Below are 24882 nucleotides of genomic sequence, written 5' to 3'. Positions count from 1 at the left end.
TCGCCGGGACACCAGGGTGTACTCTCCTTCTCATTTTTATCAACTGATTGGCCCCCAACAGTGCAGCACGTTCTCAGTATTGCAGTGCCAACTTACACTTTGCACACGAGTCTTTGGAGTGAGATATGAACCTAGAACCTACCGACTCGGAGACAAAAGTGCTACCCACTGAACCACAGCGGTTCAGTGGCTCTGCAAACTTCTGTATACCAATCCACAGCCCTCTTGATTCTGTAAACTCACAAACCTCGGAATGGATTCATCTGCAAATCTTCAAATGGATTATTTGCAAAACTCTGATGACATATGTTCTAGATGCATGCAAGCATTACATCTGATGATGTGTTTTTTTACCGAATGACTCCCAGCATCGCTTTGAGGTCTTGCAATGAAAGATAAATATGTTTTACTGAAGCTCACCGATCACTGAGAGCTCCTTTCCAGCACTATGTGGATGCCTTTATTAGGTATGATAATGATGTAAACTTTTTAAAAAATAAATTTGGAGTATCCAATTATTTTTTTCCAATTAAGGGCTTTGCAGCTGCATTTGAAGTAGTCCTGTGTTACAAAGTCCTAGAAACTGAATGTGAGAGACTATTTCAAGAACAAACGTTAGGTCAACCTTTGCGACACTTACTTAATGAGCAAAAGATGAATATGGTATAACCTAGACAATGCTTCATTCACAATATGTTGCATAAATTGCCCCTGTCCGTGGGAAGGAACTTGAATGACAAAGCATCCCACTTGTCTTTTTAAAATCACATCTTTCCTTAGCTTTCCAAACTTTTTGTGGATAGGTCCATTCAAAAGTCCAAGACCACTTAAATTGGGATTGTGAACCTTTACAGTTCAATCAAGCCAGGTGTCTGCCAACAGGAGGTGAAACCCCAGCAGGTTCAACTGGTTTGAGAAAGCTCTTGCCTCTTCTGCAATGGTGCACTTTGCTGGTTGCCTGGCCAAAACAGATGACCAACTGAGATTTGTGAGTATGACCTGTAGATATATTGACCACCCAAATATTAGCTGCTGTTCAACAAAGAAAATTACAGCACAGTCCCTTCGGCCCACCAAGCCTGCACCGATCCAGATTCCTTATTGTGACCTACTACTTATTGCTCAATCTGCATCCCTCCATTCCCCACCGTTCATGATGCATCCTGCTGTCGTGCCTGCCTCCACCACCTTCACTGGCAGCGCGTTCCAGGCACCCACCACCTCTGCATGAAAAAGGTTCACCGCACATCCCCCTAAACTTTCCCCCTCTCACCTTGAACCTGTACCCCCGGTAATTGAATCTTCCACACTGGGGAAAAGCTTCAAGAATCAACCAACAAAAGTTGGTGTGTTGACCAATCACCTTAAATCTTCTCAAAACTGGAGCCATATATTCTGACAGTGCAATTAAACAATGGATTGTAATGTTTCCAAAACACAATTTCATTTAAAACTGCTGCAGGGTCAATAGCATCTTATTCATAATGTGCACTTTGTAGTCCGGACTGAAGTTTGTTAACATATAATTCTTCCACCAAATATGGGAGTATCCCGCACGCAGGAATCACTGTTGCTTCTTCCCTTTCATAAAATGTTGAACATTACTGCACAAGGTAGCTGCAGAAAAACAATGAACCTTTTTGCTCATTTAACCCTTAATAACATTTACGCCCAGGAAAAGTTCAACAAGGCAGTGTGATAGTGTGAGACCTGAAAAGACGCCCAACCCTTAATGCATCTGCTGAATGAATATGCGTACTGCTGATCTTCTCACCTTTGCTCGGCCCAGGGCCTGGAGGTCCCTGATTGGAAGCAGGTAATCGAACCGGACCCTGTGGCACCATCATCAATGGTGGCACTTGGTTTGGAGCCTTTTGGAAGAAAAAAGCAACGAGTCAAACATAAGGCACACACCCAATTAAAAAAAAACATTGCAGTTTCACAACCCAACTGGGCAGAAATCAGTCAAATGCTGCACAACCAAGAAAATAAAGCTGACATTACAAAACTTTATTTTGCTCCTTATTTTGTTTTGTTAAATCTAATCTGTCGAGGTTATTCAACATCAGTTTAATTGTCTTTTGAATGTTTTTCTGAATAGGAGTCCTGTTGCATATAAGGAACTGAACAGAATGTGTTACTGAGACTGGTATGAGGGGATTACATAACTGTAGAAGTATAACTCAACAACTTCAGTTACTATAGGATCACAGCACCCCAATGAACATTGTGCTGAATGGCAGCAGCGGAAGAGAGGGAGATTCAGACATTGAGTAGGAAGTGGGTGACAATCTAGAGAAGCTGACTGAAGGAGAAGTCGAAACGGTGAGTCTTGAGGATGTGAAATCCAAACTGAAATCTGGAACGGCATAAGGAATGGAAAGAGCCAAGGATGGAGAGGCTGGAATATTGCACTGTAGTTCTTTCATGATTCCAATCCAACATGTTCCAATTAACCAGTGGTAGTAAGTGATGACAGAAAGGTCATTTTAATTGAGTGCATCTGAAGGAGGTTTTCCCCAATTGCTGGGCTTATCGCTACTTTCAGTGAGTTCCTAAATGAATCACTGGATCTCATTAGTCATATCAAAATATTCCCACCAATATCAGCAATAATCAGGTATGTTTTCTAATCATTTTCAAATAGCAGGATCATGATTATGCTCCATCCTTTCGAGACGTTACTACACCGTACACAGCTAGAACTCTCACCACACCGTACGCAACTAGAACTCTCCCCCACACCGTACACAGCTAGAACACTCTCTCCACACCGTACACAGCTAGAACACTCTCCCCACACCGTATGCAGCTAGAACACTCTCTCCACACCGTATGCAGCTAGAACTCTCCCCCACACCGTATGCAGCTAGAACTCTCCCCCACACCGTATGCAGCTAGAACTCTCCCCCACACCGTACACAGCTAGAACACTCTCACCGCACCATACATGGCTAGAACACTCTCTCCACACCGTGCACAGCTAGAACACTCTCTCCACACCGTACACAGCTAGAACACTCTCCCCACACCGTACACAGCTAGAACTCTCCCTCACACCGTACGCAGCTAGAACACTCTCACCGCACCATACATGGCTAGAACACTCTCTCCACACCGTACACAGCTAGAACACTCTCTCCACACCGTACACAGCTAGAACACTCTCCCCACACCGTACACAGCTAGAACTCTCCCTCACACCGTACGCAGCTAGAACTCTCCCCCACGCCGTACACAGCTAGAACTCTCCCCCACGCCTTACACAGCTAGAACACTCTCCCCACACCGTACACAGCTAGAACTCTCCCTCACACCGTACGCAGCTAGAACACTCTCGCCACACCATACCAAGCTAGAACTCTCCCCACACTGTACACAGCTAGAACGCTGTCCACACCTTACACAGCTAGAACTCTGCCCCACACCGTACACAGCTAGAACTCTCCCCCACACCGTACACAGCTAGAACTCTCCCCCACACCTTACACAGCTAGAACTCTTCCCCACACCGTACACAGCTAGAACTCTTCCCCACACCTTACACAGCTAGAACTCTTCCCCACGCCTTACACAGCTAGAACTCTCCCCCACGCCGTACACAGCTAAAACTCTCCCCCACACCTTACACAGCTAGAACTCTTCCCCACACCGTACACAGCTAGAACTCTGCCCCACACCGTACACAGCTAGAACTCTCCCCCACACCGTACACAGCTAGAACTCTCCCCCACACCTTACACAGCTAGAACTCTTCCCCACACCGTACACAGCTAGAACTCTTCCCCACACCTTACACAGCTAGAACTCTTCCCCACGCCTTACACAGCTAGAACTCTCCCCCACGCCGTACACAGCTAGAACTCTCCCCCACGCCGTACACAGCTAGAACACTCTCCCCACACCGTACACAGCTAGAACTCTCCCTCACACCGTACGCAGCTAGAACACTCTCCCCACACCGTACACAGCTAGAACACTCTCCCCACACCGTACACAGCTAGAACTCTCCCTCACACCGTACGCAGCTAGAACACTCTCGCCACACCATACCAAGCTAGAACTCTCCCCACACTGTACACAGCTAGAACGCTGTCCACACCTTACACAGCTAGAACTCTGCCCCACACCGTACACAGCTAGAACTCTCCCCCACACCGTACACAGCTAGAACTCTCCCCCACACCTTACACAGCTAGAACTCTTCCCCACACCGTACACAGCTAGAACTCTGCCCCACACCTTACACAGCTAGAACTCTTCCCCACACCTTACACAGCTAGAACTCTGCCCCACACCTTACACAGCTAGAACTCTTCCCCACACCTTACACAGCTAGAACTCTTCCCCACACCGTACACAGCTAGAACTCTCCCCCACACCATACACAGCTAAAACTCTGTCCATACCTTACACTGCTAGAAGTCTCAGTGTTAATTGGCAAAATAATGATAAGCTGGCAGGAATCACTCTGGGACCTGTCAGTATTGCACTGGAGTGTCAACAGGAAGCTGTTAACTAAAAGCCCATTCTTGAATCAAGATGCATTTCGATGGTGAGGTCATTGACTGAATCTTTTGAAAGTATATTAATGTAATGCAGAAGACAGGAATGACCACAATTACTCTGGGACTTGCACCTCTGGCTGACAAGAATTTAAATAGTCTTCATTCAAAGATTTGAGTTTGGATATGGTTCAGGTCTTTAAAATGCTGGAAAGTATAGATAACGAGGAGGTAATTTCACTGAATGCACCATGGCCTGATCAGCGTTGAGAAATACCATCACTGAAGTTCCTTCCGCTATGCAGAAAATATGTGGATGAAACCTTCTCAAGGGCATTTAGGTTGGGCAATAAATGCTGACCTTGCCAGCAGTGCCCACATCCCATGAACTATTAAGAGAAAACATAATGAATTAATCCTATCAATCTCGAGGGCTTTGAGGATAAATTCAGATATTCCCAATCAAATCTGAACGTAGTTGTCTGGCTCTAATTTTATAGTTCCCAATTATGAAACAGATTTACATTTAAACAATAGCCTCATTGCATCCCCCAAAGCACTTCACATGCCACAATCTTCCTGAAGAGCAGTAGCCATTATGCAGACATCGCAGCAGCCATTTTGTACACAATAGGCGCGATTTTCCCAAAAGGGACAAAGTCCCTGAGTGGGTGCGTTTAGCCATGTGCTTCCCGGCACTCACGGTGCTGAGAAACACATGGCTATTCAACGCAACATGCGTTGAATAAGGGGCCTGAACAGGGAACGCACTGCCAAGATCGCATATAACCTCATTTTGTTCATTGGGGATCTCCGCTCGCCGGGGATCTCCGCTCGCCGGAGCTCCCCATTGTAGCGAGACCGGGGCACCATTTTCTGAGGCCCCCTAAACGATCCCCGAACTCCCTCCAAGCCCCGCTCCTCTTCAAATAGCATCATGACATCCATAACAATCACCTGAACTAAACAGAACAGATTTTAGTTTAACAGTTGATCTCGGGCAATATAGCACTCCCTCAGGTTTGCAGTGAATGGTCAACTTGGATTATATACTCAAATCTTGATTGGGACCGAGCCTTCTGGCTCAGAGGTAAAACTGCTACCAATTGGGCTAAGGCCATAACAGCCACATGGCACTGTAGGAAAAAGTGTCTCCAAAAAGCGTGTACAGAATGAAACAGTGCTGCATGGCACAATAAACTGCATTAAGACTCAACAATCCATTCATTCCATGGCACGTGTAAGTACTCTCCCCACACTGTACACAGCTAGAACTCTGTCCACACCTTACACAGCTAGAACTCTGCCCCACACCGTACACAGCTAGAACTCTCCCCCACACCGTACACAGCTAGAACTCTCCCCAACACCTTACACAGCTAGAACTCTTCCCCACACCGTACACAGCTAGAACTCTGCCCCACACCTTACACAGCTAGAACTCTGTCCACACCTTACACAGCTAGAACTCTTCCCCACACCTTCCCCACACCTTACACAGCATGTGTATGTACTTGCTCGAACTTAATCTCCGGACAGAGTTGGGTACAAAATGCATCCAGCACTCAAAAGTAACTGAGAAAGGGTTACAGGATATCCATCTGCCCAACTGCATTTCAGAGGGTATTAGCATGCTCCCAACAGTAGAGTACGTGAGATAGCACTCTCGTCTCTGGGCCAGAGAGCTGTGGTTTCAAGCCCTCCTGCAGAATCAAAATCTAGGCTTGCAATACTGAAGGATTGCAGCTTTGTTAAAAGCAGCAGTCCTTGATCAGAAATTAGCCTGTGCCTCAGTGGAGGTTAATCACAGAAGAACAAAGAATTCTCCCTGTCTTTTATGCAAGGGATTAACAGATCATTCATATCACTCCTGTTTGTAGGGTCGTTGCTGGTTTAGCTCAGTTGACTGAACAGCTAGTTTGTGATGCAATGTGAAGCATTAGCGCGGATTCAATTTCTGTAGTGGCTGAGTACACGGTAGAACAGTGGTTAGCACTGTTGCTTCAGAGCGCCAGGGTCCTGGGTCCGAGTCCCGCTTGGGACACTGTCTGTGCGGATTCTGCATGTTCGCCCCATGTCTTGTGGGTTTCCTCCGGGTGCTCCGGTTTCCTCCCACAAGTCCTGAACGATGTGCTGTTAGGTGATTTGGACATTCTAAATTCTCCCTCAGTGTACCCGAACAGGCGCCGGAGTGTGGCGACTCAGGGATTTTCACAGTAACTTCAATGCGGTGTTAATGTAAGCCTACTTGTGACACTAATAAAGATTATTAACAAATGTAATATCTTCCGTTACCCTCAACATCTGTTGCTCTCCACAGTGCCAATGGGAGCAGGTTTAGCTCAGTTTGCTGGACAGCTGGTTCAGGACACAGTGAGAAGCCAACAGCGCAGGTTCAATTCCCATATCGACTGTGTTTATTCATGAAGGCCCCACCTTCTCAATCACCACCAGTCAGCTTTTCCCCTCAAAAGGGGAAAGCAGCCTATGGCCATATGGCGACTTTACTTACTGTTTGTGGCACATTTCTTTGAGAAAAATGGGTAAACACACGGCAAAAGGTTCTTGCAGGTGAAGCACTTTTGAGATGTTTCGCAGAGACATGTGCCACATAAATGAAAATCTTTTATTCTTTAGTCTTATATGATGTTTGGACACTCAAAAATAATATGGAAGCTTGCAAGTGAAGCACCATGCCCTAGAATATTTTTTGCTTAGATGTTAATATCCGAACATCGGGTGTATTCAAAGTAAATTCCATTCTGCATGGCGCAACAAATTATTCAGAAACACACATGTGGCGAGCATGTTACCAGTGGGCCCCCTTAATTCACAGATTTTCAATTCTCATCGTTGGTCTGATTGCCTCACTAAGGCATGTTCTTCTATCTAGCCTGCACCTTACTGCTAGGATGGATGCTCCCCCACCTTCCTCTCCTTGGGGCTGCTGACGTTTGCCATTCCAGGTGTTAATATGCCTGAACATTAGCAGTGGAAAACTGGAAAAGTGGGACGGGTATCAACGATGGTCGGGAGGCACTGTTGGCCAAACCAATGTAATTGTGAATGTTATCTGCTCTTTTTCTGAATCAGTACCAGTTTTCAAATATTCAGTTAAAACCAAAAGGCCTCCTTACATGTTCAATGTTGTACTATAGATCGATATATTTAGCACAATACTCAAGTGTACAATCTAATAAATACAGGACGACCTACCTGGTTGAATGGCATTCTAGGTCCATCGCCCAACAGTGATGGCTTGGCTGGTTGCTGAAAGGAAGGGGCTTGATGTGGCGGCCCTTGTGCGTTTGCATTACCCGGCTGAGGATGTGGTGGCCCTCCCGGTGCACCCTGAGGCCCTTGAGGTCCTGATGGTCCTTGCATGCCCTGGGGATGTCCTTGCATTCCCTGTGGAGGGCCTTGCATTCCCTGGGGAGGTCCCTGCATTCCCTGGGGAGGTCCCTGCATTGGAGGACCTTGCATCCCTCTTGGACCCGTTGGCCCCTGCATTCCCTGGGGCCCTGGATGTCCTTGTGACCCCGAATGACCTTGAGGTCCTAAACCTTGTTGAACATGTGGTCCTTGCTGTCCTTGAGGTCCAGGATGATTTTGGGGGCCTGGAAAACCCGGTGCAGCATGTGGCCCTGGATGTCCTTGAGGTCCTGGAGGACCTCCTGGACCATGAATTCCTTGTGGCCCTGCGTGTGCCTGGGGGCCCATTAATCCTTGGGACACCACAGGACCCTGCATGAGTGGGGGAACTTGAAGACCCATTTGTCCTGGAGGTGCTGGAGGTCTGAAATTGCCTTGGGGTCCTGAATGTCCGTGTGGCATATTCATCTGCATCGGCTGAGGTGCATGTGGCTGTTGAAATCCTTGTGGAGGTTGTGAGATAAATCCTTGCCCTGGGAAGGACTGTGGAGGTAAAGGAGCTCCTTGTTGCTGCTGCTGTTGTTGCTGCTGCTGCACTTGTTCTGCCTGTTTCTGTGCCATCCTTTCGATCTTAAGTTGCTGTATGGAAGGAACAAAACAGACAAAATGTAAAAAATCTTGCCTCTTCCAATTTGGAAACTTATCGGAAACTAGAGAAGAAACTGCGTCCACACTTCAGTCTGACAAGGCTATCTTTAGGAATTGGGTAATGTAGGGCATCAAATACTTTTTTTTTAAAACGAGGCTATGCGGCATTGATAGAAGTCTCAAGTAATGCTAATGTTCTGTTCCTGATCCCAATCACATTATGTGCTACAAAAACCGAAAATGATGGACAATCTCAGCAGGTCTGACAGCATCTGTGGAGAGAGAAGGGAGCTAATGTTTCGAGACTGGATGACTCTTTGTCAAATCTCTGACAAAGAGTCATCCGGATGTGAAACGTTAGCTCCCTTTTCTCTCCACAGATGCTGTCAGACCTGCTCGAGATTGTCAAGTATTTTTGTTTCAGATTCCAGCATCCGCAGTAACTTGCTTTTAACTTAATATGTACTGTTTTGACTACCAAAACTTTTATGATGGAAACACACAAGGAACAATGGCAGGAAAGCAAGGAATGCAGCTCGGCAAAGGAATAGTGGCAGTGAGTTGAGACATACAAATCACAAAGTCCAGTTCAATTGTGTCTCTGCTGAATTAGCCCTTCTCAACAAAGACAGAGAGAAAAAACTGGCCTCAAAGCCAGTGTGATCACCCTTCAGAGATCACCACAACAGCTACCCAGTGATATCCACTGGGAGTGTCCAGCTGTGAGAAGAGCAGGGCTCAGCTGTGATGTCCTCAATGCGTGGTCACTTTGGTTGCTGGGTAGTAAACCCTTGCATACTCAATAGGGCATCACGGTAGCACAGTGGTTAGCACAGTTGCTTCACAGCTCCAGGGTCCCAGGTTCGATTCCCGGCTTGGATCACTGTCTGTGTGGAGTTTGCACGTTCTCCCCATGTCTGCATGGGTTTCCTACGGGTGTTCCGGTTTTCTCCCACAGTTCAAAGATGTGCAGGTTAGGTGAATTGGGCGTAATAAATTGTCCTTAGTGTGCAAAAAAGGTTAGGTGGGGTTACTGGGATAGGGTGAAGCTGTGGGCTTAAATAGGGTGCTCTTTCCAAGGGCTGGTGCAGACCTGATGGGCCGAATGGCCTGCTTCTTCACTGTAAATTCTATGATTCTGTGATGATTCTTTGCAATGGCTGAGCCTGCATCTTCAGCATTATGTTTCCCCTGCAGCCTGAGACTAAAACAAAACAGTAGAGCTGTTGTTTTCAGAAGTAATGAGACGAAGGATTTACAGAAAAGTGATTTGCTCTGCTGGGAACTGCACGCACAAGTAACTCAGTGCAATATTTCCTCTGATTTTCCACTGCATTAAAAAGGCGTCTGTGCTCGCTGGTCGACTGAGACCATAAAATGTACTGATATATTCCCACACCTAACCTGCACATGCGGCAACATGTTGCCTTTTCAATGCGACAACCCTCTTGATTCACCCATCACTTTTAAACATTTGCTTCGTTCTTTGGATCTAAAGATCAGCAGTAAAAGATTCCAACAATTTAGTTTGCATTTCGGTTCATGTTAAAGAAGATGTCTGAAAGCTAATAACCAAAAATAAGCTTCTCAAGAGCCACTGACAACAAGCTAGATATGCCCAGGTTATAAGGACTGAGAAAATGAAAGTCTTCTCTAACCTCTAAAAGCAGAGGATTGGTATACTGTAGAGCGGCCATCTCCTGCTCGATTTCTGCTTGAGATTTCTTCTTTTCATCTTGTTTCCTCTCTTCTGTCCTCTCAATCTTTGGCTCCTCAACAGGGATTGTGAGAACCTTGTTTTGGGACCATGCCTGCAGACAGATGGTGGAGATGACATAATATTTCACAGTTTTTGCCCAACTTCAAATTCCAACAGCTTCCCACGTTTCTGTCGCTTCAAATTCCTAACATCTCACTTCACTGAAAGTTCTTTACAGTGGATGGTGTACGTTTAATACATACCATATCATGGGGTTAATCAAGCAGGGGCTATGGTGGCATAGTGGTAATGTCACTGGACTAGTAAATCCAGAGGCACAGGCCCTTGGGAAAATGGGTTCAAATCCCTGCTGTTGTTTAAATTCAATCAATAAATCTGGAATCTAAAGCTAGTCTCAGTGATGTTGACTGTTGTAAAAATCATTAAGGCAGGGAAATCTGTCATCCTTACCCCGTCTGGCCGACATGTGACTCTAGACCCAGAACAATTAACAATCATCTGATGCTCACATCCCATGAAAGAATAAACAACGAAAAGCTCTGAACCCTGCATACTTTCCATCTTACCCGTTAAACCCTCCCTCTCCCACAGTTAGCAATTAGGAATAAGATTCTGGAAGCAGAGGCAGCATCCATTCCCTTTTCCAAACAGCCAACCTCTTCATGCAAGGGTCTACATAATGAAAGGCAATGGGCTACTCAACTACTAGACTTTTTCTAAAGAAAGATCATCAACATGAAATGTTAATACTGTTTTTTTTTCTTCACAGATCCTTCAGGTTCAGTGTATATCATATGCTGTGTTACGCATTTCCTGAATTTAAAGCAGGACAATTTTACAATGGTGTAGACACGGGTGAATCATACTAGATCTAGCTGACCTGTTGAAACTGCGTCGGAATTGGCTTTGCATAGGGCACTTTCTTCTGTATCACTTTCTTCTGATCCTTTAACATCATCTCATCCATGCCCCAATCCAATCCTGGGATCGCCATCTCCACCTCATTCACCTCTTCTTTGTCTGTAAACAATCATGCTTTAGAAGGCTACAAAACTAAGCAGCAGATTTTAGACATTTTTAGTGCGACTCGTTTTAACAGGTCGAAAGATTGTAAGTGCAGCTAAAGCCTGAAAGAATTGTTGGCATGCTGACGCCTAGCAATACCCAATAAATGGTTGTTTTTACCTTGTGCAAACAATATAATTAGTAATCTGTGCTGTGCTAGATAAACAGTGGGACTTCTTTGCTGAGTTTTAATAGGCTGTTTTAATGCACCAAATATTTATCTTTTCCCTCCCCTACATCTTGCCAATTATTTTCCTTTGTTCGCCTGAAGGGACTAACTTCCTGCTGAGGTACTGCCCCATTGGGACTGCTATTTGAATATTAAGACGACAGTATGTATGAATTGAGGACTCAATGGCAGCAACAATCGACTATGTGACAAATTTAACAGAATGACCATGCAGGGCTGTCCATGTGTTCAGTTGGTCAAAACACAGATTCATGCAGAGCAGGCTAAATCTTATTGAAAGTATAAAATTCTTTGTAATCCACTTACTGGCCTGTTCTAGCTCCAAGGCCTGCTTCAGTTGCTCTGGAATGCCCATCCCAGGAATACTCGATAGGCTGTTTGGTTCAATGTCATCTGTGGAATTCCAAATGTAAATAAAAGTTTAGGGTGTGTTCAGGGAGTTCCATCTTTATGAAATATTGTGCTTAAATGTTTATTTCCTTTTACAGGAAGCACGAGGCAGTAAACAGCTCCCGTGTTGGTCAAATGCCAGGTCAGTAGCTGACTGACTCACATTCTCACCACACATGGAACTATTTATTGCGAGAGATATTTCTGTTACATTATCGCAGATTATACTATACATTAACAAGATTTGCAATCTCATTACAACCCATGATCATGCTGCATTATATTCTGTACAACGTACAATGCTTTCTGTTGGTTTGTACATCTTAGCAGAAACGTATTTAATTTACTGCAGTGAATGGATAGTCTGGTGTCTTCCACTATTTACAACACTGCAAAATAGTTTTTAACATATTCAGATACTGCTTATTCTATTCTTACCATACTCTCCAACTGCTTCATCTGACATCCCTGGAAGCAGGTTGAGATTGTAGCGATCCCTCATTTTGTCGCCAGGTCTGTTTCTTGTCCAGAATTTGCTGCCAATGACAGGTTGCATGTAATTTAACATACTGCTCGGCTGGCTTTATAGTATTAAGAACACTTAATGAGGGGCAGAATGGTGGTGCAGTGGTTAGCATTGCAGTTTCACGGCGCCAAGGTCCCAGGTTTGATCCCGGCTCAAGGTCCCTGTCCGTGTGAAGTTTGCACATTCCCCCCATGTTTGCGTGGGTTTCGCCACCACAACACAAAGATGTGCAGGGTAGGTGGATTGGCCATGCTAAATTGTCCCTTAATTGGAAAAAATTGAGTACTCTAAAAAAAATTTTTTTTTAAAAGAACACTTAATGAGGTCATGGGCATTCTTATTGCTCGAACATGGGTTGACCACCACATTCAAGTTAGCCAAACTAGGACAGAACACAGGGCACAGTTCCTTTATGAGTAAGTGCTTCATGCCAACCTAGGGCTCCTTTGGTGCCCTAAACTTTTATCCCCAATAGTTTCCAGGATTGAAATCTGCTCTCCTATGTGTGAACAAGTGAGGGAGAAATGCATAATGGAATGAAACAGCTGGTAGGCATATGCTGAGGGAGATTTTGCGGCACAGTGGGTAGTGTGCCAGGCTCTGAGCCAGGAGATTCAGGTTCAAGCCCCACTCCAGGACTTGATGCTCAAGACGGTGCGTTCATAACGTAGCCAAGCAGGCCGATCAGCAGCCTGCAGATCTTTCCAATCTGATTATGGCAAGCTGGAAGAATGGGAGAGTATCCATTTCATCTATGCTTGATGCTAGCTAGGAAAACTAGCTTTGCAAACAGTCATGAGAACTCGGTTTGCCTGCCTCGTGGGCTACTAGGCATGGGAAAACAATGACGAATGCTGCACGGTCGAGATACGTGGCTGGAGGATGGGAGAATCCTGCCCCCTGTCTGCATCCAGTCTGTTGAGCCTTCTGTAAGTTTGAATGAGATCACCTCTCATTCTTCCAAACTCTAGAGAATAAAGGCTCAGTTTATTTAATCTTTTCTCAAGGGACAATCCCTTAATCCCAGGAATTAGTTTAGTGTAGCAGTGTGTAACATCTAAAGGATGCACTCCAGGTACTCATCCACGCTCATTAACCCTAACCTTCCAAACCCACGACCGCTACCATCTAGAAGGACAAGGATAGTAGACACAAGGGAACACCACCACCTGGAAATTACGCCCCAAGCCACTCACCATCCTGATCTGGAATTACATAGTTGTTCTTTCACTGCCGCTAGATCAAAAGCCTGGAACGCAGTCCGAAACAGCACAGCAGTGTACCTACACCACATGGACTGCAGCGGTTCAAGAAGGAAGCCCACCACCACTTTCTCAAGGGCAATTAAGGATGGGCACTACATGCCAGTAACAACCCCATCCCATGAATGAATTTAAAAAAGAACATTTGCTGCACTCCCTCTGTGGAAGCATATCTTTTCTTCGGGAAGATGACCAAACCTGCACCCAATACTCCAAATGTGGTCTCACCAAGGCTCTATATCAGGGGTGGGCAAACTACGCCAAAGGTCTTTATGCGGCCCACCAAGATCAAGTCATTAAAAAAAAAAAAAAATGTTTTTTTAAATTTTTAATTTTTTTTTTAATTTTAAGGTTAATTTAAGGCTGTTGGGTTACTGGTATAGGGTGGATAAGTTGACTTGAGTAGGGTGATCATTGCCCGGCACAACATGCGTTTCATGTGAAGTTTCTACTTTAAAATATTAATTAATAAAAATTAATTGCTTTTTTTTTCTTTAAAACCTTTTATTTTGGCTATTTTAAATATTAATTATTTTACTTAATATACTATGCGGCCCTTTAAAATTGTGAATTTCCGAATGTGGCCCTTGCACGGAAAAGTTTGCCCACTCCTGCTCTATATAATTGCAGTAAGGAATTTTTTCGCCAATACTAAAATCTTCTTGTAATAAAGGTCAACCTACTATTTGCCTTTTATTGCTTGCTAGACGCACTTGCAGTGACATCCTTTGAAGTTCGACACTATCAAGCCTCTTACCATTTAAGAAATACGTCATATTTTTGTTTTTCCAACCAAAATGGATGACCTCACATTAATCCACATTGTATTCCATCTGCCAAATCCAAGCTCAATCACTCAATCTCTCTAAATTCCTGTAAAGCATCTTTGCATTCCCCTCATAACTCACGCATCCACCTAGCATTGTGTCATTTTCAAATTTGGAAATACTGGCTGGGGTTTTCCAGCTCCCCCACTGCGGTGGGTTTTCCTACAGCTGATGAGGTGGGCCATTGGCCATCGCCGAGATTTTCCAGTCCCGCCAAAGGCTATGGGCTTTTGCATGGCTTGCCTGCCCCGCTGCCGGGAACCCGCCACGGTGGGGGGTCAACCTTGGAGGGACCGGAAGGTCCTGTCGACAGGAAAATCCTGCCCATTGAATTCAGTCCTCGCGTCCAAATCACTGATATAGATTGTGAATAGCTAGGGCTCCTTGCAGTGCCCCATTAGTCATGGTCTGCCAATTTGAAAATGACCCCGTTATCCCTACTCAGTTTTCTCTCATTAACCAGTTCTCAATATACACCAGTGTACTCCCCCCCTCCCGAATCACAGAGTACTACAGTGCAGAAGCGGCCTTTAAGCCCATCAAGTCTGCATCGACTCGCATGAAAGGCCCTGCCTGCCCACCTAAATCCACTTGTCCGTAACAGCCTCCCCGAACAGGCGCCGGAATGTGGCGACTAGGGGCTTTTCACAGTAACTTCATTTGAAGCCGACTTGTAACAATAAGCGATTTTCATTTCACTTTTCATTTCATTTTTGTCAGCACTTGGCCCATAGCCTTGAGTGTTATGGCATGCCAAGTACTTATCCAGGTGCTTTTTAAAGGATGTGAGGCATCCCACCTCTACTACCCTCCCAGGCAGTGCATTCCAGACAGTCACCACTCTCTGGGTAAAAAGGGTTTTCCTCAAATCCCCTCTAAACCTCCCACCCCTCACTTTGAACTCGTGTCCCCTCGTAACTGACTCTTCAACGAAGGGGAATAGCTGCTCCCTATCCATCCTGTCCATGCCCCTCATAATCTTATACACCTCAATCTAGTCACCCCTCAGTCTTCTCTGCTCCAGAGAAAACAACCCAAGCCTACCCAATCTCTCTTCACAACTTAAATGTTCCATTCCAGGCAACATTCTGGTGAATCTTCTCTGCACCCCCCTCTACAGCACATCCGTCCTAATTGTGGCAACCAGAATTGCCCACAGTACTCCAGCTGTGGCCTCACCAAAGCTCTATGCAGCTCCATCATGACCTCCCTGCTTTTGTAATCTATGTCTCGATTGATAAAAGCGAATGTCCCACTCCTTTTCACCACCCTATTAACCTGTCCTTCTGCCTTCAGACGTCTATGGACAAACACGCCAAGGTCCCCATGTTCTTTGGAACTTCCCAGTGTCAGACATTTCATAGTATACTTCCTTGTCAAATTACTCCTTCCACAGTGTATCACCTCACACTTTTCAGGGTTAAATTCCATCTGCCATTTATCCACCCATTTGATCATCCCATCGAGATCTTCTTGTACCTCAACCTCATTGTTAACCACCCGGTCAATCTTTGTCTCATCTGCAAACTTACTGATCCTACTCACCCACAGTCATCTATGTTATTTATATAAATTACAAACAATAGGGGACCCAGCACAGATCCCCGTTGTACGCCACTGGTCCCTGGCTTCCAGACACTAAAGCAGCCGTCTGTCATCACCCTCTGCCTCCTACCGCAAAGCCAATTATGAATCCACCTTATCAAATCACTCTGTATCCCATGTACATCTGCCTTCTTAATAAATCTTTGACCTGGTCAAGATCTTTGCTGAAATCCATGTAAACTACATCAACTGCACTACCCTCATCTACACACTTGGTTACATGCTCAAAAAATTCAATCAAATTTATTAGGCATGACCTCCCTCTTGACAAAGCCATGCTGACTTTCCCTGATCAAATCTTGCCTCTCCAAGTAGTTTTCCAACCACTGACGTGAGACTCACAGGTCTGTAGTTCCCTGGCTTGTCTCTCCATATATAAAAGAAAATATAATCTTCATTGTCACAAGTAGGCTTACATTAACACTGCAATGAAGTCACTGTGAAAAGCCCCTAGTCGCCACATTCCGCCGCCTATTCGGGTACATTGAGGGAGAATTCAGAATTCTCAGCTGGTACGTGAATTGAACCCGTGCTGCTGGCCTTGTTCTGCATCACAAACCAGCTGTCTAGATCGCAGAGCTAAACCAGTCTACAACCTTTCTTAAATAGTGGGACCACATTGGATGTTCTCCAGTCCTCTGGCACCTCCCCCATGGCCAGAGAGGAATTAAAAATTTGGGTCAGAGCCCAGGCAGTCTCCTCCCTCACCTCCCCTGGACACAATTCAGCCGTTCACTTTTAAGCCCGCCAATACCTCCAATACCTTGTCACTCCACAATTTGATAAAGAAATTAATAATCTCTCCCCGAGTTCCATAGCTAACTCCTCATTCTCTTGGGTAAAGACAGGTGTGAAATATTTGTTCAACACCCTATCAATGTCCTCTGGCTTCACCCACAGATTTCCCCCTTGGTCCCTAATGGGCCCTGCTCTTTCCCTGGTTATCCTCTTCCCATTGATATACTGGTAGAATATCTTTGGATTTTCCCTACTTTTACCAGCCTGAGCTTTCTCATATACCTTCTTTACTCTCCTAACTGATTTAAGCTCCATCCTGCACTTTCTGTATTCCACTAATGCCTCTCCAGGTTTGCTCCCCATATACTTGTTAAAAGCCTCTCTTTTCCTTCTCATTGTATCCTGAATATCTCAAGTCATCCATGGTTCTCTGGGTTTGTTACTTCCTATTACCCTAGAGGAAACATATTGAGCCTGCACCCTCCCCATTTCATCTTTGAATGCCCCCCACTGCTCTCCTGTAGATTTCCCCACAGGTAACTCTTTCCAGTATACCATGGCCAGATCCTGCCTTATTTTGTTAAAATCTACTCTCCCCCAATCCAAAATCTTTTTTCGCAACTTGTCTATTTCTTTGTCCAGAACAAATTTAAATTGAACCATGTTGTGGTCGCTATCACTAAAATGCTCCTCCAACACATCAACCATCTGAACGGGTTAATTCCCCAGAATTAGATCCGGCACTGCACCATCCCTTGTTGGATCCTCTACATATTGAGCTAAAAGGTTCTCCTGTATACATTTTAAGAACTCTACTCCATCTAAGCCCTTAACCTGATGGCTATCCCAATTAATGTGGGGAAAGTTGAAATCACCTAATTTAATTACCCTCTTATTATTTATACACCCCTTCAAGAATTGCACACATATTTGCGCCTCAATTTCCCGCTGATTATCTGGGAGTCTATAATAAACACTTAGCAACGTAGCTGTCCCTTTTTTTTATTCCTAAGCTCTACCCACAAAGCTTCATTTGATGCCCCCTCCCAAGGTATCATCTCTCCTCACTGCAGAAACTGTCTCCTTAACTAATAATGCAATGCTCTGTTACCCCCTCCTCTGCATTGCCTGAAGATTCTGTATCCCGGGATGTTGTGCTGCCAATCCTGCCCCTCACTCAAACATGTCTCTGTGAAAGCTATTATATCACAATCGCCCTTAACTCATCTGTTTTACCTTTGACACTCCTATCATCAAAGTCGAGGTCATCCAGCCTTGTCTTACTCTGTTTGCTAACTTCTTGTTCGGGACTTTATCAAAAGTTTTCACATCCACTGGACCCACTTTATTTATTCTGCTGGTTACACTTTCAAAATACTCTCAACAGGTTTGGTAAACATGATTTCCCTTTCAGAAATCCATATCAACTCTGCCCAATCTTAGCATTATTTTCTAAATATTTGGTTATTACTTCCGTTTTGATAAGGTTCTTGCATTTCCCTACAACTGACGCCAGGCTAACAGGTCTGTAACTTCCCCAAGGTTTCTCTTCTTCCATTTTCCATGGAGTTATATTTGTTGCCACAAATCTGTTGACTGCACAGAGTCAACATAGCATCTATAGTAAAGACTGCTTAATTAAAACCATAGGAAAAGGAATTAAATTCATCCTTCTGCTTATTTTGGTAACTCCTGTGTAGGGGAAGCTGTTCATCAGAAACAGAGCTCCAGCTCTGAAGGTATGGTACACTATTACTCTGTAAGTTCCATTCAGTTCCCTAGGTATTTGTAAAAATTCTCTCTTTTCTAATTAAGGTCATACCTGGTGTGGTCATTAGATCCTGAACAAAGTATGTGCCCAAGGGGGTGCCATGCCAGGCTCCAGATCATTCCTTCGTGAGCCATTTCCATTCCTCCAACCTCCTTCTCCACACTGCAAGCAGAAACTGAGTTTGACCAAACATGTTCAAAATACAAGCAGAGCATGGGCAAGATCAGCATGGCATTACAAAAGAAAATACTTGTCTCATCAAGGCTCTCATGAACTCTAGCACACAATGTGGACTGAAGACATTTTGAAAGTTGTGCATCTTAATTGACATAAAATTGGTTAAAGTATTTTCAGGCCCGCCTAGACAAGTTACACATGGGCCTCATTTTCCACTGAGAAAGGTCAAAAGGACAGGAAAACAATCAAAGTGAATTTGTTTGGCATGCTATGTGCCCTCTGCGCACACCACATTTACAGATTTTACTCACCCCACGTGCCAGAACAGCAACGAGCCATCAGATCCCCCACTAGCAAACAGCCCTTCATGTACTGGGTGCCAAGCCACAGCTGTGAACAGTGAGAGGGTACGAGTCAAAGAAAGGACACAGACCGAAATCGCTTTATGCTATAATGCAGCTGATCTACTACACAAGCCTAAACCTACTGCAACAATTTGGGTGATTTTTATTTAGTTTTCCCCTTTACATATATAGGATAAAAACTGATTTCAACTAGCTCAATCTTTAAAAGAGATCTTTGTCAGGCCACTGGATAGATCTGAGCAGACCCATCTTCACTTTGGATGAGAAACAGCTGGTACTTATCAAATTAATTGGATCAAATTTTGTTTCCCGATTTGGCAGTTTCCCTTCCTGCAGATTGAAGTGGACAAATTCATAATTCCTAGTGATATGCTACTTGCGAATAGATAGCAATTGTCTCAACATTAATACTTTTGACGTGCAGGCCTATTTTGGCATGAAACCACTGACTTAGCTGCTTGACTTTAAGTCAGGCTGCTCATGAAGTTAAACAGTGTGACATCAATCAAGGGAATCATTTCTCCGAACATGTCACATGTCATCAGAAGGGAAGTTTAGAATCTGTAAGAAATGTGTTCTAAAGGGAACAGTTTAACTTCTTATTATTTTATTCCATCTTTAATGTGCTCCAATATCTGTATTATTAGTAATTTGGTGCGGCTTTCTGCTTTTTGTGTTGTCACTCGTAAAGGAAAAAGCTAAAGTCGCCCAAGTCCCAGATGGCCATAGGCTGCTTCCCCCTTTGAGGGGGAGCTGACTGGTGGTGGTGATTTAACCCGTGATTCACCACACCTCAGGCGAGGAGCAAGGTTGAGAAGGCAGGGCCCTTCATGAATAACCTCAGTTGGTACTGGAATTGAACCCATGCTGCTGACCTTGTTCTACATCACGAACCAGTTGTCTACCCCTCCCCACCCACCCACATGGGGTCTGGTTTAGCTCAGTTGGCTGGACAGCTAGTTTGTGGTTGCAGAACTAAAATGTTCATTTACTGCTCTGAAATATTGGTAAAGGCAAAGGTTACTGACCTGTAGCCTCTTTTTTGTGGCCTCTAAACACTTGCAGCTCCTCCTTCAAATTACGGATGTCAAACATTTTGCAGAGGTGATCACGTGATGCTGTGAGAAGCCAGTTTCCATTCTGATTCCACTTCACTTCCATCACTGTATTTTTGTGGGCATGACTGGGGAGAGGGGTCACAATCACAAGGGCATGAATTACTGAAACGTGACGCCGATTTAACATTGCAAAGTACACTGAATCTAAACATCATGCCAAATTATTGGCTATCACACTAGCAAAGCAATTCAAAATTTAAGATTTTTAATAGCTGCAAATTCCTCTCAAAGAGGACCACATTTATAGCAGAAAAGAAGGCCAAAGGGCAGCATGGTGATAGAGTGGCTAGCACAGCTGCCTCACTGCGCCGAGGACCCAGGTTCGAACCCGGCCCCGGGTCACTTTCCATGTGGAGTTTGCACATTCGCCCCATGTCTGCGTGGGTTTCACCCCTACAATCCAAAGATGTGCAGGGTACGTGAATTGGCCACGCTAAGTTGAACCTCAATTAGGAAGAAAAAGAATTGGATACTCTAAATTAAAAAAACAAAAGGAGGCCAAACCCCATCTGCGACAGCTCTATTCCCCAAAACCCTGAGCGGAGCCAATGGCCATGCTGAGCTGGGAAAGCGGCTCGCCACAGCGCAGCGGGGCCGATAAAAGCCAGGGGTTCCCGCTCCCATGATCTACCGGCTTGCATGACCTACCCGGCTCGCAACGCTAGCTGCATACTCTTTGAACAGGATGGTGCCCTGGCACTGCTATTGCCACCTGGGGACACTGGCAATGCCAGCTTGACACATTGGCAATGCCATCTGGGTGCCGGCCTGGCACTGCCAAACTGCCAGGTGGCACTGCCAGCTGGCATGGCTACTGCAAAGGTACCAAGTTGGCATTTTTTGCATGCGCGCAATCGGGCCAGGGGTGCCCTGCGGGTGGGGGGGGGGGGATGGGGACCCTCCCATAGTTTTGGGGGGGGGGGTGAAGAGGGAGGTCGAGGATCGGTCTGGGGACTGGAGATCAGGGCGGCATTTAAAAAATGGCGTTCCGATCTCTCGCTACGCTGGGGAGTTCCAGCGAGCGGAGCTCCCTGTTATACAAAACAGGGTTGTGTGTTCCCTCGTTGAGGCACCTTATACAACGTGAGTCATGTTGAATAGCCATGCGTTTCTCAGCACTGCGAGTGCCAGGAAACACGTGGCTAAACACACTCGCTCGGGAACTTTGTTCCCTTTTGGGAGAATTGTGCCCCCTGTTTCTTCCACTGATTCATATGTTTATCTAAATTCTCCCTTGATAGATACAATGGTCCCAGTCATTCCGAGCTCCTGCAACTAGTTACATCAGGACATTTCTCCTAAGATCACTCCTCACTCTGAAAATTCCAGGTTAATAAACTCTGAACTGAATCTGGGACTGCAGGAAATATCTTTTTCACATGAGCGAATTCCCTTTGTCATTTAAAAACTTGATGAAATCTGATCTTGACCTTCTGCTGCTTTAGTAGCTATAGTAGTAACACCTCAAGTCTCTTTCCATGACTAAAGCTTTCCATCGCTGGATGCCTGTGCCATTTGATGTTCTTCATCTCACCATAATTAGATGCAGTTGCAGAACCCAGTTTATTCAGCACAACCGTGTTTACTATTCTTCCCCCTTTTAAGACATTGGATCTTAAAAGCTTGTCTTCCATTATATTCTTTCTTCTGGAAGCTTCCTCAGCTGTAGGTAATAAAGGTCTGCAGGTTCCCTCGTTGGCTCCACTAGCAGCACATTAATTGCTGGGTTCCATTGATTCAACATCAGGCTTCATCTTTTCTGCATTCCTGTTCTTCTACATACAGCCCCTTTGCCTGCCGTGGATCTAGTACTATCTGGAAGGGTTTGCCCCCTCCCCCAGGCACCATGCCTTCAACAAAACCCCAGTTCCTCTAATCCACCTTGGGTAGCATGAGGTTCTAGGGCCCCAGCTCTCCTATTGCATTAGGTATTGTACCTCACTGGGTCCACACTGTATGTTCCTCAGAGTTCCAGGGATGCAGGGAAAGAGGAAGGTTGCTGCTTTGGAGGCCCATCCAAGCGTCCATTCCATAAGCCAATTTAAAATGGACCTTTTTTTTGGATTGAGAATTACAGTATCGAGATTTGATTTAGTAAAAACTGATCAATAGGGCACGGGCTGCAGACACCATTGGGGCAGAACTAAATGATATATAACACACAAGCAGAATTGGCAATTTTCTGGCTTTGCAATACATTTTGTTGGCTGAGACTCCAGAACTTGAAATTCCTGCTCAGCCTTGATAAAACCACTTCCTTCCTGCTAATATTTTAATTAAGCTGATCCCATTTGTTTCACTAAATCAGAAACTATTCTGACACTACAATAGTTATTATCCACATTGAAACCATCACTTACAGTGTTGCAAGACTCTGACCCGTCTTAGGATCCCAGAATTTGATTGGTTGTTGGCTGTCCTTACTTCCTGACACAACCAACCCCTTGGTAGGATGCCAGTCTACACATTTCACATCAGCACCATGTCCTAGTGGGAGTACAAACACAACTGAACATTATTCAAAGCAAAATGCACTGCACTATTCCCATCATTAAATTGTGCTTTCAAACACACATGCCCACCACTTGATCAGATATTAACCAACTTTCCTATGCCACTCAGCTACCCTCGAATGCACGTCAGCAACCTCCTTCAACCCCACCAATTAAGCATTGGCAGCCCCTTTATGGAAGGAATGCACTCAATTAAAAATGTGGCTGGAGAAGTGAGGCACATGGGTTAGTGAGGGGTTAATGAAACTGTGACTTTACCAAAGCGGAGGGGGGGACAAGAGCTGCAAGGCTTTGTGGAGGAGAGGAACAGTTCCAAGATAATGATTAATTTAGGTCTTCTGTGTGGGAGCTGCTCATGTTAGATTGTAAAATTCCTTGTTTTAATGTTTTTAAAAATAGAGTTGGTCTCGTAGTAAATCAACAGGGATTTGTTTAAAATTTTTTTTTAGAGTACTTAATTCTTTCTCCCCCCCCCCCCCCAATTAAGGGGCAATTTAGCATGGCCAATCCACCTACACTGCACATCTTTTTGGGTTGTGGGGGTGCGACCCACGCAGACACGGGGCGAACGTGTGACAAGCATTAGTTTTTAACCAAGTTTGAATTAGTGAAATTTTAGGTGATTGAAACTAGTTAGATAATGTTTCTGTGGTGCAATTTGAAATAAATGACAGTATCACAAACCACAAATGATTTAACATGATTACAGTGTGCCAAGCTCATGTTTTACCAACTGACACAAAAAGCAGGCTTATTCTCTACCTCGATGGCAAGGATTACCTACTGAAAAAGTATGTAGGCATTTGTAGGAATTTAGTTTAGTATTTTTGCTTTGATCTTAGTCAATTAGCCATTCACAAGAGCAGGTCACTGCATTATTAACCTCTTCAGTTCAACACCAGTATAGTGTGCCAGCAGTTACTGTGTTTCAATGGAATGAAAATTGAAGGTTTCTTTTTCAAAAAAAAAATTAACTTCATGTCAGGTTTGTACTGGTGAAACAGTGCACACAACAAAAGTGGATTCCTTCTATCTTGCTCACACACACACACAGGTGTAAGAAATTAAAGTATGTAACTTGTAATAGTCAACACTTTGTTTAATTGAACTATTAGCATAAGGGAAGACTCTAAGAGTGGGATTTGATGGCCTCGTGGTGCCCGACTTGGTGGTGGGACGAGGCCGTTGAATCTCGCGAGAAGTCTCTGGAGAGATTTACGATGCTCAAAACGCTTTGCCAGATTCTCACGAGACGTCGTGCTCTGGACCTCACTGGGCGTGATCAGGATCAGCACAACTAAATGATCCTTCAGGCTTATTTAAATATGCGTTTGCAGGATTCTCCCAGGGCCGGGATCTAACGGCCGCGTCTAGAGGACCTCGCCAGGACACCGTTTAGTACTGGTTGCCACAAACATGGACCAGGCATAATGGCACCTGGGGGGGGGGGGGGGGGGGGGGGGGGGGGGGGGGGCCTCACCCAGGCCATTAGAACCCCCCCCCCCAGAGTGATCGGGAACAGAGCAGGGTGGCACCCTGGCACTTCCTCTGCAATGTGGGAACCTTGGTACTACCAGCCCGGCAGCACTGCCAGGCTAGCATGGGCACTGCCAGGGTGGCAACAGCAGGGTTCTTGGTGCCAGAGGTCACTGCCAGCGATCAGGCCCAGGAGGCCTTTCCAGGTGTAGGAGGTGGGGGGAGCGGGGGGGAATGTTCACTGGCTGGAAAAGACTCTATAAAGTGTGGCCTTGACAGAGAGAAAAAAACCAGCAAAGTGCCGTTAAATTGCGAGCTTGACACTGCAGCCGCCGAGAAACACTCCGCTAATCTCGCCAAAAACCAAACATAGATTTTTTTGCGGGAATTTTTTCCGAAGTTAAAGAACCTACAAGTAATTTTCTTCCTCACTGTCCTTTTTAAAAATGAGGTGATAGCAAACACTGTCTGAAGGAAGCGTTCAAAATTCTCTAAGTTCTCAGAGATTTTTTCAAAAGGAACATGAGCATAAACTGCGAGAAGCGAGAAAATGTGTGTGTGTTTGTGTGGTGTGGGGGGGGCAATGTGAGGTAGGAAAACCCAGCAAAAAAAAT

General features: G+C 45.1%; 1 protein-coding gene across 3 annotated transcripts in view; it reads right to left on the bottom strand.

Moving 5' to 3' along the window:
• wdr33 (WD repeat domain 33) overlaps positions 1–24882 on the bottom strand; it is a 141319-nt gene that overhangs the window by 17112 nt on the left and 99325 nt on the right. For all 3 annotated transcript variants that reach the window (XM_038816089.1, XM_038816090.1, XM_038816091.1), the window contains 10 exons: positions 22640–22766; positions 20190–20344; positions 19108–19186; positions 18671–18781; positions 12329–12426; positions 11807–11893; positions 11126–11265; positions 10184–10336; positions 7722–8516; positions 1775–1871 (listed from right to left, as the gene is read on the bottom strand). In XM_038816089.1, coding sequence (XP_038672017.1) covers positions 1775–1871; positions 7722–8516; positions 10184–10336; positions 11126–11265; positions 11807–11893; positions 12329–12426; positions 18671–18781; positions 19108–19186; positions 20190–20344; positions 22640–22766 — 1842 coding nt within the window. The remainder of the gene's footprint in view (positions 1–1774; positions 1872–7721; positions 8517–10183; positions 10337–11125; positions 11266–11806; positions 11894–12328; positions 12427–18670; positions 18782–19107; positions 19187–20189; positions 20345–22639; positions 22767–24882) is intronic.

This window comes from Scyliorhinus canicula, chromosome 13 (genome assembly GCF_902713615.1).
Source record: "Scyliorhinus canicula chromosome 13, sScyCan1.1, whole genome shotgun sequence".
Taxonomy (NCBI): Eukaryota; Metazoa; Chordata; class Chondrichthyes; order Carcharhiniformes; family Scyliorhinidae; genus Scyliorhinus; species Scyliorhinus canicula.
Note: the sequence above shows the minus strand (reverse complement) of the source record. Positions and strands in the feature narration are given on the sequence as shown.